Genomic DNA, 12,409 nt, shown 5'->3' with positions numbered 1-12,409 from the left:
CAACATTCCATGTCACCAATCCTGGGGCAAGCCGTGGCTTCCTCCATGTCCATTCTCAATAACAGACTATGGACTTTTCCTCCAGGAACTTGTCCAAACCTTTTTTACGCAGACCCACTGTTACCACATCCTCCTGCAGTGAGTTCCAGAGCTTAATTATTCTTTGCATGAAAAAATATTTCCGCCTATTTGTTTTAAAAGTATTTCCACGTAATTTCATTGAGTGGCCCCTGGTCTTTGTACTCTTTGAAAGAGTAAAAATCGATTTACTTTTACCAGTTCTACACCACTCAGGATTTTATAGACCCCCCCACCCCCCCTTCAGCCTTCACTTTTCCAAGCTGAAGAGCCCTAACCTCTTTAGCCTTTGTTTGTAAAATGGATGTTCTTGTTGGATGTTTCCAGAGCATGGATTTCCATTTCATGTATTTTCAGACAGGTTGTACCCTGTCCGAAAATACATGCGAGACGAACCTTCATCTGGGACATCCTAACTTGGATGTCCTTTCAAAAATGCCCCTCCACATGACACAATTTCAACTTGCTTTCAAATGTTATTTGAAAGGGACAAATACTAGTTTTGAAAAGGATAAAAACAGGACTCTGCTTAAAAACAGTCCCGGTAAGGGAGTTTTAATTCATATTTTGAACAAATAAAGCAAAATATCTGACAAACAGCTGGTGAAGAATGAAAAACTCATTATATGTATTGTTAACAACAAAATACACAGACAAGCTCACACATATACAAACCACTGATCAAAGCCTAATATATACAAAGTGTACGATCTTACAAAATAGCTTCTCACATCGGCATTTGTGCCAGCTTGAGCAATATCTGATGCAAAAGTTAAACCTACAGACTTCACATTACATTATTAAATCTCACATCATTGACATTATCAAAGTTTTCTTACAGATCTGACACGGTAACAGCCAACAAAGCACACTTTTGGAAAAGAGAAAGGCTGTTAAACTTAGAGAGTACAAAAATACAACTTTAAACATTGAAAAAAAATATATCAATAACAGTACTTGAACTGTAAAGCATGCATTCAGCTCACAAACTTCCTGCTCTCGATTTTAAGGCCCTCAAAATAAATTAAGATGACTATCTGAATGTTTATTTTAAATGCACCTTAAGTCACTGCCCAGATCACTAAGGGGCCCTTTTACTAAGCCACATAGGCGCCTACACATTCCCAATGTGCGTCAGTTTGGAGTTACTGCTTGGCTACCACGTGGCCATTACGGTAATTTCATTTTTGACGCGCATCCGCTACGCACGCCGGAAAATAATTTTTTTTCTGACGCGCGGCAGAAACCGGGCATTAATCGTCACTCTATGTGTGTAGATGATTACCGAACGGTTAATGCATGAGACCTTATCGCTTAAGTCAATGGCTGGCGGTGAGGCCTCAGACCCAAAATGGACGCTCGCCAATTTTTATTTTGCCGCATGTCCATTTACAGACGCACTGAAAAATGGATCTGCACACACCCAAAACAAGCGCCTACGCTAGTGCAGCACATTTTTCAACACACTTTAGTAAAAGGGCCCCTAAAATTCTAAATTCTCATTTCACGGCTGGACCCACTTTGTAGGTAGAGTACAAGTGTTCATATTATAGTTATCCAAGAGCTGCTATTTCCTTGGTGGTGGTGGTGATATAAAAATAATTAAGCAGTACCAATTTTTTGCCTTTTTTTTCCCAATATTTTATTATGAAATTCAACTGAGCTAAAGAGTACCACTTAACTTGGGGTCATTGGTTACAACTGATGGCTGACAAGAGACTGTGAGCTCACTGAAGGGGGCAGAATTTCAAGTTACACTTTTGCAGAACATTCTCTGTTAGAGGTGGAAGAACAGGCTAGTAAAAGGTTTTAACCGGACCGGAGAGGCTCTTGTCTGGAGCTGGTCATCCAGCAACATTCAGTGGCACTTAAGTAGGTAGTGATGTTAAATATTGTTTCCCATGGCCATGGCATTGGCTGACCGTGTCGGGGCACAGCTCCAGTGCAGCCCGTATTTAACTGGTTAGCGGCAATAGTCGGTTAAGTAGGAAGATTAAGGGGCCCTTTTACTATGTGGCACAGTACCACAGCAGCTTGGCAGTAGTTCCCACCCCCCAGCGCATGCAATTTCTGATGCCACAAACATATTTTCTATTTTTGTAGAGCCGGGGTTTACCCAGCAGAAATTGGGCAGTGCCACGCGCTGCCTGGTTACCACTGAGTTAGCGTAGGCGGCCTTACCGCTACCTCAATGGGTGTCGGTAAGCGTTCCCCCTGAAATGGCTGCGCGCTGTGTCAGGGGTCAATTGTGTTGTAACATCTAACAGGCTGAATGTGCAGCAACGGAGCTTTCTCCCATGCACATCACAAACTAATTGCTCACTGCATTTGAAGCAAAGACGGTCCCCCTTTGTACTCTGATCCCACGGGAACCGCTGCACTAAAATATGGTGCATTTCATTTCAAATCTAAAACAATGCTGATCAAGTGTGAACATTCATATTCTAAAATACCAGTGTAAGTGGACAGAACTGAAAACATGACCAAGACAGAATGCACTCAACCATAAGGAAAACATTGCAATGTATAAATGAAACCATGAAATGTAAATGACACTATTATACATGAAAACACGACATGTACCTTTGCAAACAGTTTCTGCAGTTAAATAATTTGCATAAATGTTTAATCAATGCTGCAAATGGTATTTGTGGTTTGTTGCTATATTTAGTTCACCAGCAATTACAAAGATATTGGGTGCATGGTTCGTTTAATTCTGAAGTCATTTAGTCATGGGATTTAGGAAATAGAAACACAAAAATGCATAGATTGCCTATTAAAATAAATGGTATTCTCTATTTTATGTTCAGGATTTTTCCAATGCTTTTCCGGACTTTCCATTAATGGGTATTAAATCCTTGCTCAAAGCCCACCTCTTCAATGTCGCCTTCGGCACCTAACCACTACACCTCTATTCAGGAAATCTTGACTGCCCCAACTTGACATTTCGTCCTTTAGATTGTAAGCTCCTTCGAGCAGGGACTGTCCTTCTTTGTTAAACTGTACAGCGCTGCGTAACCCTAGTAGCGCTCTAGAAATGTTAAGTGGTAGTAGTAGAGTATTAAAAACACACTTCTGCTCATCAAGGAGTAACTGCATTCCAATTTGAAAGTCACACATATGCCTTAGACGTTATCAAGCAGGCTTTAGACCCGTACTCATATCAACCCCTGCTGGATCAAGGTGTACATATCAAGTCAATTATACTTGCCGTGGATCCAGTTTTAAAAGATTAATGAGATGGCAAAACACAGGGCCAGATACAGAAATGGAACCGGAAAGATCTGCGGATAAGCTAGTCCTGTATAATAATTCTCACCTCCAACGTTCTGACTTGCTGCCTGGGACCGTGGCTCATTCCGAGTTGGTCTGCTAGGCTCTGTAGATCAGGCTGACGTCACCGTAGCCATTATGATGTCAACTTCAGAACCCGGGGAAAAAAAAATGCCTCACAGCTGATCCATGACCAGAAGAGGGTCGCTGGACATGGGGGGCTGGAGGCGGGGCAGGAGAGAGAAGGTCGCTGGACGTGGGTGGCTGGAGGGGGGGGGGCAGGGGAGAGAGGAGGGTCGCTGGACATGGGTAGCAGGGGAGAGAGGAAGGTCGCTGGACATGGGTGGCAGGAGGGGGGCAGAGGAGAGAGGAGGTTCGCTGGACATGGGTGGCTGCAGTGGGCACAGGGGGGAGAGGAGGGTCACTGGACATGGGTGGCTGCAGGGGGGAGAGGAGGGTCGCTGGACATGGGTGGCTGCAGGGGAGCTGAGGAAAACCTTGCTAGCGCCCGTTTCATTTGTGTCAGAAACGGCCTTTTTTTACCAGTATTTTATAAAGGCTACTCTGCACAGAGTGCCCTTTATAGAATATTAGCTTAGCACGGATTTCACACCAGCATTTATGCCTGTTGAAACTTGGTGTACATGTTGGCAACTAATTTTCAGCAGTTGGGTGCGCAAATAACTATTCTATAACATCATGCCCAACTTGGGCAACTGTCTAACATACGGTATATCTTCAATAAAATATTTTGGATATTATACTGATCTGCTGGCTCATTTTCCACGTTGGATCCAACTTGTAGGAATGCCAACTGATCTGCCCATACCCCTTCCATGGCCACTCCCCTTGAACTGCGCGCTAGAAAAACTAACTACTAACTAACATTTCTAAAGCGCTACTAGGGTTACGCAGCGCTGTACAATTTAAACATAGAAAGACAGTCCCTGCTCAAAGAGCTTACAATCTAAAAGACAAGAGAACAATCTAGAGGGCGAGTGAACAGTTAATCTGTTAGGGTGGATAGATTGGGCATTCTATATTTCTCAAGCGGTTAGGCGCCGAAGGCAGCATTGAAGAGGTGGGTTTTAAGCAGAGATTTGAAGATGGGTAGGGAGGGGGCATGGCGTATGGGTAAAGGAAGATTGTTCCAGGCAATGGGTGAGGCAAGTCAGAATGAGCGGAGCCTGGAGTTGGCAGTGGTGGAGAAGGGTAATGAGAGAAGGGCTTTGTCCTGTGAGCGGAGGTTACGGGCGGGAACATAGGGGGAGATGAGGGTGGAGAGGTAGTGAGGAGCCGCAGACTGAGTGCATTTGTAGGTAAGGAGGAGGAGCTTGAATTGTATGCGATATCTGATCGGAAGCCAATGAAGTGATTTGAGGAGAGGGGTGATATGAGTATATCGGTTCTGGCGGAATATAAGACGTGCGGCAGCGTTCTGAACGGATTGAAGGGGGGATAGATGGCTGAGTGGGAGGCCGGTGAGGAGTAAGTTGCAGTAATCAAGGCGAGAGGTAATGAGAGCGTGGACGAGAGTTCTGGTGGTGTGCTCAGAGAGGAAAGGGTGAATTTTGCTGATGTTGAAGAGGAAGAAGTGACAGGTCTTGGCAGAGAAAAAAAGTTAGGTGTCGATGTTATAGAATAGTGACTAGGGCGGATGTGCGCTCAAATCCAAATTAACTCTAATTACTGATTGCTGATGCCCCATTAACTAATTCATTTGCATCAGCCTATATATAATCTGGAGCTTTGCTGTCTTGACCTTGGTAAGCAATACGCTTCTAGCATTGCAAAGGTTCTCTTCTCTAGCAGAATGATAAAAAAGTATAGCAATACTGCTTTCTAGACGTCCAAGTGATCATTAAATATCAGATGATACGTAGCCTCATTGTTAGGTGTGAATAGTAATGCTGGGTTGCTAGTGGTCACAGCCCCCTTTGAGGTAAGATGGTGCAGGCACTGCTCAAAGTGACAAATTTTAAGGTAACTGAAGAACACAGGTCTTTAAGGAAGCCCTATCCTGTCCCCCTAACTCACAAGAGATGTCTGGTCAATACAGCGGGAAGGATGAGACAGGGAAAGAATTAAAATCAGCAAGAAAGCCCCCAAATGAAAATTCTGTACAGTACACAAAGATTCGAGGAGGATGTCCTTCATAAGCCGTCAGCACCGTCTCCCATCCTGGCATGGGGCTGGACTGAAGTCAGTGAAATGCACTGTGCAAAGCTGCAACTGAACGTTAAAATGCCACGAAGGATAAGACGCAGCCGGGGCTGTCGTTTACAAAGAATTGAGAAAATGAAGTACAAAAAGTTAACATCACTTGTATCACCCTGATATCATTTAAAGAAATTTAAAAAAAAAAAACTGATTTAGATGACAACATAAAAAGGAAGTGAAGTCTCAGTTCAAGCACTTCAGTCCGCGTATGTTCACCAGAAAAAGCTGACTCGTGTTCTTATCAGCCCTGTTCAGTACAAAGATGCTCATTACATAGGCAGATGCCTGCTATCCAGATGTATTTGAACTGAGCCTCAGATTTATAGCAAGCATGCATGTTTTGCTCTTTGGCATCAGATAATTGTACAGCTGTTTTTAGTTTTATTAATTCAAACACTTTTATAATCTTAAAACTGTAAAAAAAAAAGTAAAAGGGTTGAGCTCCACAGAAGGTGAAGGGTGAGCCACATCTGTATAAAGCTATCATGTGAAAAAAAAAATACTGTTTTGAGGATGGCTTCAGCTGGACAGAAGAAATTGCTACCTTTATGCTATATTTTAAGATTTCACACCTTAAAAAGAAAAAAGAATGGATTCTACATAAGTATTTAAAAACAACGTATTTAAAACTGAGTTTTTGTAACATCTCAACATTTGTATACAGCATCCCTATTTCCTTCCGACTGGCCTATTTTTTGTTTAGTCTTTTGAAGTACCATATTTGAAGCAATGAAATTCACAGACTAAAAGATACGTTTTTACAATCAGAACTACAGCAGTTGTATAAATTCATCCCAACAATGAAAAATGTGTCAAAAATATAAATTTTGCTGGGATGCTGTCAATGTTATTAGCATATTCCAAACTGTTTCTCTGATTAAGACTAGGAAGTGGGCAAAACAGTTAAACAATATGCTCATGTATTTTAATACTATTAACCTGGAACGCTCATAGATCAGGTCTTTCTGCTCCATCATGCCTGAGTTTGCAAACAAAAACAAAAAAAAAAACCCGCTATGGAAAATAATTCTGACTGTCAGAATAACTATTTCAATAGAAATAAATCTGTTGTAAGAGCCGATGGCTTCTCAAGATCAATGCCTTCTCTCAAGAGATCACGTCAGAAGTTCTGCTGTCGGCGTTTCTTGGCTTCAATGGCATGGAGTATGGGCTGTCTTTTCGACTGGTACTTCTGCCGGATCTCTTCAATCTCTTGCTCCATCATGGGATCCAGAGCAGAGAGCCTCCTCTGAAGCTCCTCCACACTCCAGTTCTTTAACTGAAACACAAACAAAAATGCAACAGTATCAGCAAAGATTATGAATGGTAAGCTTCTCTCAATACCATTAACAACAAAAATATTCAACATAAAGGACTATTTTACATGCTCATCTTCCAATGTGGTATATATCATTCAGTGTAAAAAATGTAACGAAGGATGCTATACTGGAGAAACAGGCCAGATGCTTAAGACAAGATTCAATCTGCACAGACATCACATGAAAATAGCCGGTGCCAGTCAAGCCCCCACCCCTGTGGGCCAACACTTTACAAGACCAGAACACTGCACCAGTGATTTCACAGTAAGAATACTGAAAGGTAATTTTAAAACAATACAGGAACGTAAGACCTTTGAAATAAGAATGATTGAATATTTTGACACCCAACAAACAGGACTTAATAAGGATCTGGGTTTTCTAACCCATTATAAACCATAAAGCTGTATTTCTCTGTTTATTACCCTCCTCTCACCTACGAACACCCATCCTGTTAGAATATCAATGAAATGCTTTGATGTCCCCATGCATACCCCCACCCTCCCACTCTGTCAGACTGTCAAAGTAATGCTTTGATGTTTCTCTTATATATACTATCTGCTAACACATTTGCTTATTTCCGATCTAACAAAGAAGGGCAACCTTCAAAAGCTAATCAAGAAATGTATTAAGTTATGTCCACTTTTCCATGTTTTATTTTGTTTGATTTCTATAGATTCTACATGGAATGTTGCTATTCCACTAGCAACATTCCATGTAGAAGTCGGCCCTTGTAGATCACCAATGTGGCCGCGCAGGCTTCTGCTTCTGTGAGTCTGACGTCCTGCACGTACGTGCAGGACGTCAGACTCACAGAAACAGAAGCCTGCGCAGCCTTCTACATGGAATGTTGCTAGTGGAATAGCAACATTCCATGTAGAATCTCCAATAGTAGCAACATTCCATGTAGAATCTCCAATAGTAGCAACATTCCATGTAGAATCTCCAATGGTATCTATTTTACTGTCATAGTAATGCTTGAAGGTTTTCACTTATATACACTGTCAGCTAGCACATTTGCTTATTTCCGATCTGACGAAGAAGGGCAACCTTCGAAAGCTAATCAAGAAATGTATTAAGTTATGTCCAATAAAAAAGGTATCATCTTATTTTCTTTTCCATGTTTTATTTTGTTTAATTTCTATTGATAACAATTACAACAAACAAAACGATAATACAAAGAAGAAACATGATTTGTCATCATGTATGAAAATGCAATAAAAACACAAGCAAAAGCCAAACCCAAAAGGTAAAGGTGAAAACTCCTATGCATAATCCAACGAAAAAAAATCAAAAGAATAGGGGTGGACCAAGAAATCTTCACAGCCAGATGCAAGTTATGAGCAAACTTTATTCAGCACCACTTGTGTACTTGTCCCGACATGGGGCCATGTTTCGACGGAACAACCGTCTGCTTCAGGGGTCTGACACTCACAGCTGGAACACACAAAGTGTTGGTGCAGAATAATGACTCTTGTAATTGATAAACCGCTGGACCGCAGTAAATTCGAGTCGGACGCTGTTGAGCCCGCCAAAAAAATAAGTGCACCAAGGGGATAGTCAAAACTCCGTCATTATTACTACATAATCACTACACCTCTTCTCAGAAAACTTATCTACCCCAACTTGACATTTCGTCCTTTAGATTGTAAGCTCTTCCGAGCAGGGACCGTCCTTAATTGTTAATTTGTACAGCGCTGCGTAACCCTAGTAGCGCTCTAGAAATGTTAAGTAGTAGTAGTAGTAGTATTATTAGACCCGACATGGGCCATGTTTTGGCATCAGATGCCTGCGTCAGGGCTCAATAGGAATCAGCCTATTTAAAATAGTGTGCTAAGGGCTCATATGATTCCTATTGACCCCTGACACAGACATTTGATGCTGAAACAATGCCCACGTCAGATCTATTAATAAAGGACTTTTGACTCTCCCATGCTCAAATGGTCCTTGAGGCTTTTTTGCATTTTCATTCATCACGTATACCATACATAGTGATGGATCAGATAAGTAATTCCCTTCCATAATAATAATTAAAAAGAAAAGTTGCACAGCAGGTAATTGGATTTGTTTCTAAATATTGCCTGTGTTTATGAAAATGCGACTAATTTACTCCATGAGAAAGCAAAGAAATAGAAAGTCAGCCAGACTAGAGTGTGAAAGTACTGCTGTGTGCAACAGTACTACAAACACTTCAAAATGAGCAGAAAAAAAATGTAATAAATCCACCAATAAATTATCAGTTTACCAAATCATTTATTACATGCCTACAAAATTCCAAAGCACAGTGCAATAAAATAATTATTATACAAGCTGAATCAATAATTTATAGCAGCTCAAAGAATAAATGAGTTTTCTTCAGAGGAATAAAAATGACTTTACATGCTGTTCCTGAGTGGCCGGTGAGTGCAGAATGCAGTTCCTTTTACCTCACCGTCCTTAAAATATTCAACAATCCAGCATAAAACATGAGAACATGGCTCTTCAAATTTCACAGTAAAATCTAACCTCAGCTGAGAAGCAATCAATAAAACCTTGCCCGGAGGGGGAGGGAAGGGGGGCTCCTTTTTATTGCCCTACTTTTTCAATGTGACCTTTTATGTTCAAAATTCAAGCTAGATTGTTAGCAAAGTGAAAGCAGCCTCTTAAGTTCCAAGCGGGAACAGATCTTGAATGACAATCTTGATTACAGGGCTTTCGGTTGTGGCTGGAGCATCCTAGCTGTGCCGGCAGCAGTAGGCCCAGCATCTTCCACTGTGGGACACGCTAATATCAACGATTTTTGCTGCAGCACAAAATGCGATGAGTGTTTCTAGGCTAACACACCTTTGAAAAATCTGGAGGAGTGGCCTAGTGGTTAGGGTGGTGGACTTTGGTCCTGGGGAACTGAGGAACTGAGTTCGATTCCCCGCACAGGCAGTTCCTTGTGACTCTGGGCAAGTCACTTAACCCCTCCATTGTCCGCTGCACTGAGCCTGCCATGAGTGGGAAAGCGCGGGGTACAAATGTAACAAAAATAAAAAAAATAAATATATAGGAACACATGAACCTCTGAGAATACAAAGGTCCCTTCTAAACATCTGAAGCTAGTTACCTTGCAATGTTAAGTAAACATGCTGAACTACCTGAGGTCATTAGAAGAGCCTATGAAAAATGACAGACTAGCCTGTCTGAAGATAAAGTCAATGCGTTCATTTTATGGAAAAAGGATCTGCATTTGTCATTTAATTATTTTTTTCCATTTCTCATAATGGTTTCTTTGGAATGTTTCCAGTGGAAGTTAAAATTCTACATATATCAGATTTTCATTGCTGTCTTAAGTTTCTTGGAAGCTCTAAGAAGGTGAAATAAGTTTTGCAATGATCTTAAAAGTGCACAGAGTGTTGTTCAATGCTTTTCAACCCAACAGAATGCTGGAAAGAAATTATACAAAAGAGGTTGAAAAACAAAATGTGGCTACCAGTCCAGGAACAGAACTACTCTCCAAAAATTACACAAAATGGGACCAAATTTGCCATGGATGAAAAACTTAAAAAAAAAAAAGTTTGAAAATGGGTCAGACTGGATGAGAGATCCAGAGAAATACAGACCCCAGAAAAAAGTCCCAATGCTTTTCCGTGAAAGGAAGTTCTAGCAGCTTCAGAATACAGTGACTCACTATAACATGGTGGTTAGGGAACCGCACATTTCAAAATGTTGTCACCTCCTTTCTTAGTCACAGACACAGTTGCCAACAAATACACAAAAAACATATATATATATTCAATATACAGACCACATACATTTCCCACCACATACTCCTCTTCCCTGCTGGGCTGGATTTTAGTGATTCCAATGTGCATCTAAATTTCTTTGTTGTGAATTCTAGTGAGTGGACCATATAGTTTTCTTATGGTTGCAACATCTACTGAAACCTAGTGCATGAACCAAGTAGTCTGCTGCTGGCTGATATGTATATGGCTTCAGCACATGGTGGCTGTACTATAAAATCCATGTATTTTAATGGTTACTTATATTATCATGCTTGGTTTCATTCTAGTATTCTTTTCAAACCAAAATAATATTTGCGCACCTGTCTTGAAACTGCCCTTCTTCCACTTCCAAGTCGGACAGAAACACACATACTTTCCTCACTTTTATTAATCCACTGAACCCTCCAGTTGCACATACTGTATATAGCAACATGCTTACTGTAGGACGAATGCGGTAAGTTCCAAATTGACACATGTTAACTGCATGCTAAAAAATATTATCAAATTTTGTGGGAGGGGGCATGTCTGGGGAGATGGAGAGGAGGCATTCCTGCGCAACTCAGTGTAGCTGCATTACTATGCCCTAATTGGTTAGAGCAAGATCAGCACATGTGCCCTTACCACCTACAAAATAGGTGTCATAAGTGAAAACACGCTAATACGTTTTTTAATGGCCTTTCCATGAACTAAGAGCAACATTAGCACATGGCTATTAATACAAAATTGGAAAATCAGCCATTTACTGTGCAGTAAAAATGGACTTAGCGCATGGGAAAGACCTCTTCAAGGGCACAGTAAGTCCACTTTTTACCATAGCTTAGTAAAAGGACACCTAAAAGTATGTTACTTTTAATAAGAAAACTATGATTCCCCCCCTCCCCCCCACACAAACATTGCTCTATTATGGACCATTTTCAATCAACAAGCAGGACTGAATTAGGTACGTGTGTGATGTCAACTGACGGCACCAGGATGAAACTGCTCTTCCAGAGCTAAGAACTTTGTGTAAAGATCTCAGCATGCACAGCAGGTCTACTCAGTTTTTTCTCTCTCTACTCAGCTGAATAAACAGAAAAAAAAGCTCTTCCGTTTGTTACTTTTGATGCTTTTTTTGTTTTGTTACATTTGCCTTTTTCATTTGAGGATAAGACATAGTACCAAAATCGGCATTTCATTCGTACCCGAAATGTGACAGAAAAATCCAGAATTTTGACATGCATACTAAATGTATCTTGTGCTTTGGTGCTGACCACAACTAACAGGATTGTAAACACTGTGCTCAGATGTCTCCAAGAGCACAAAGAGACCCTCTAAACACCTGAGAAGCTGCTCCTAGAAAAATCTTGCAAAAAGGATTCTGCGTAGAAGCCACCTAGCCATGTGCAGGCACCAGTTGAGAATCTTCCATGGAAAAATCAACCTCTTCTAGGCGCTGAGACCCTATGAAGCTAGTCATCCAAACAGCAGAGATACTTGAGATATCCAGCTACTTCTGAAACACCTGCAGATGCCTAAGCCGAGGATGCTTGCATCTACTTCAGCTAAGAGATGAGCAGGCCAACACAAACAGAGGCATTTGGACATTGCTTCTCTGTAGCCACCCAATGCTGCAAGAGTCTTTCAGCACAGACTGTTCTGTCCTCTGCACAACGGCCTAGGACCTCATACACTGGTTACAGCAACAGACAAATGCTTCCGCTTCAGCATGTTTTCAGTTACCTGAGCATTCTCACTCTTCTGCAAAAGTCTTTTCACAAATTTTATGAAGGGCTA

The 12,409-nt window shown here is 41.2% G+C and overlaps 1 protein-coding gene across 2 annotated transcripts in view; it reads right to left on the bottom strand.

Annotated features, from left to right (window-relative positions):
- Positions 1 to 4,932: 4,932 nt before the first annotated feature.
- Positions 4,933 to 12,409, bottom strand: part of STK4 (serine/threonine kinase 4) — a 144,067-nt gene continuing 136,590 nt past the window's right edge. For both annotated transcript variants that reach the window (XM_030212491.1, XM_030212492.1), the window contains exon 11: positions 4,933 to 6,850. In XM_030212491.1, coding sequence (XP_030068351.1) covers positions 6,692 to 6,850 — 159 coding nt within the window. In that variant the 3' untranslated portion in view covers positions 4,933 to 6,691. The remainder of the gene's footprint in view (positions 6,851 to 12,409) is intronic.

The sequence above is a fragment of the Microcaecilia unicolor genome, chromosome 8, assembly GCF_901765095.1.
Source record: "Microcaecilia unicolor chromosome 8, aMicUni1.1, whole genome shotgun sequence".
NCBI lineage: Eukaryota > Metazoa > Chordata > Amphibia > Gymnophiona > Siphonopidae > Microcaecilia > Microcaecilia unicolor.
The sequence above is the reverse complement of the archived record's forward strand: the minus strand, read 5'-3'. Positions and strand labels throughout refer to the sequence as shown.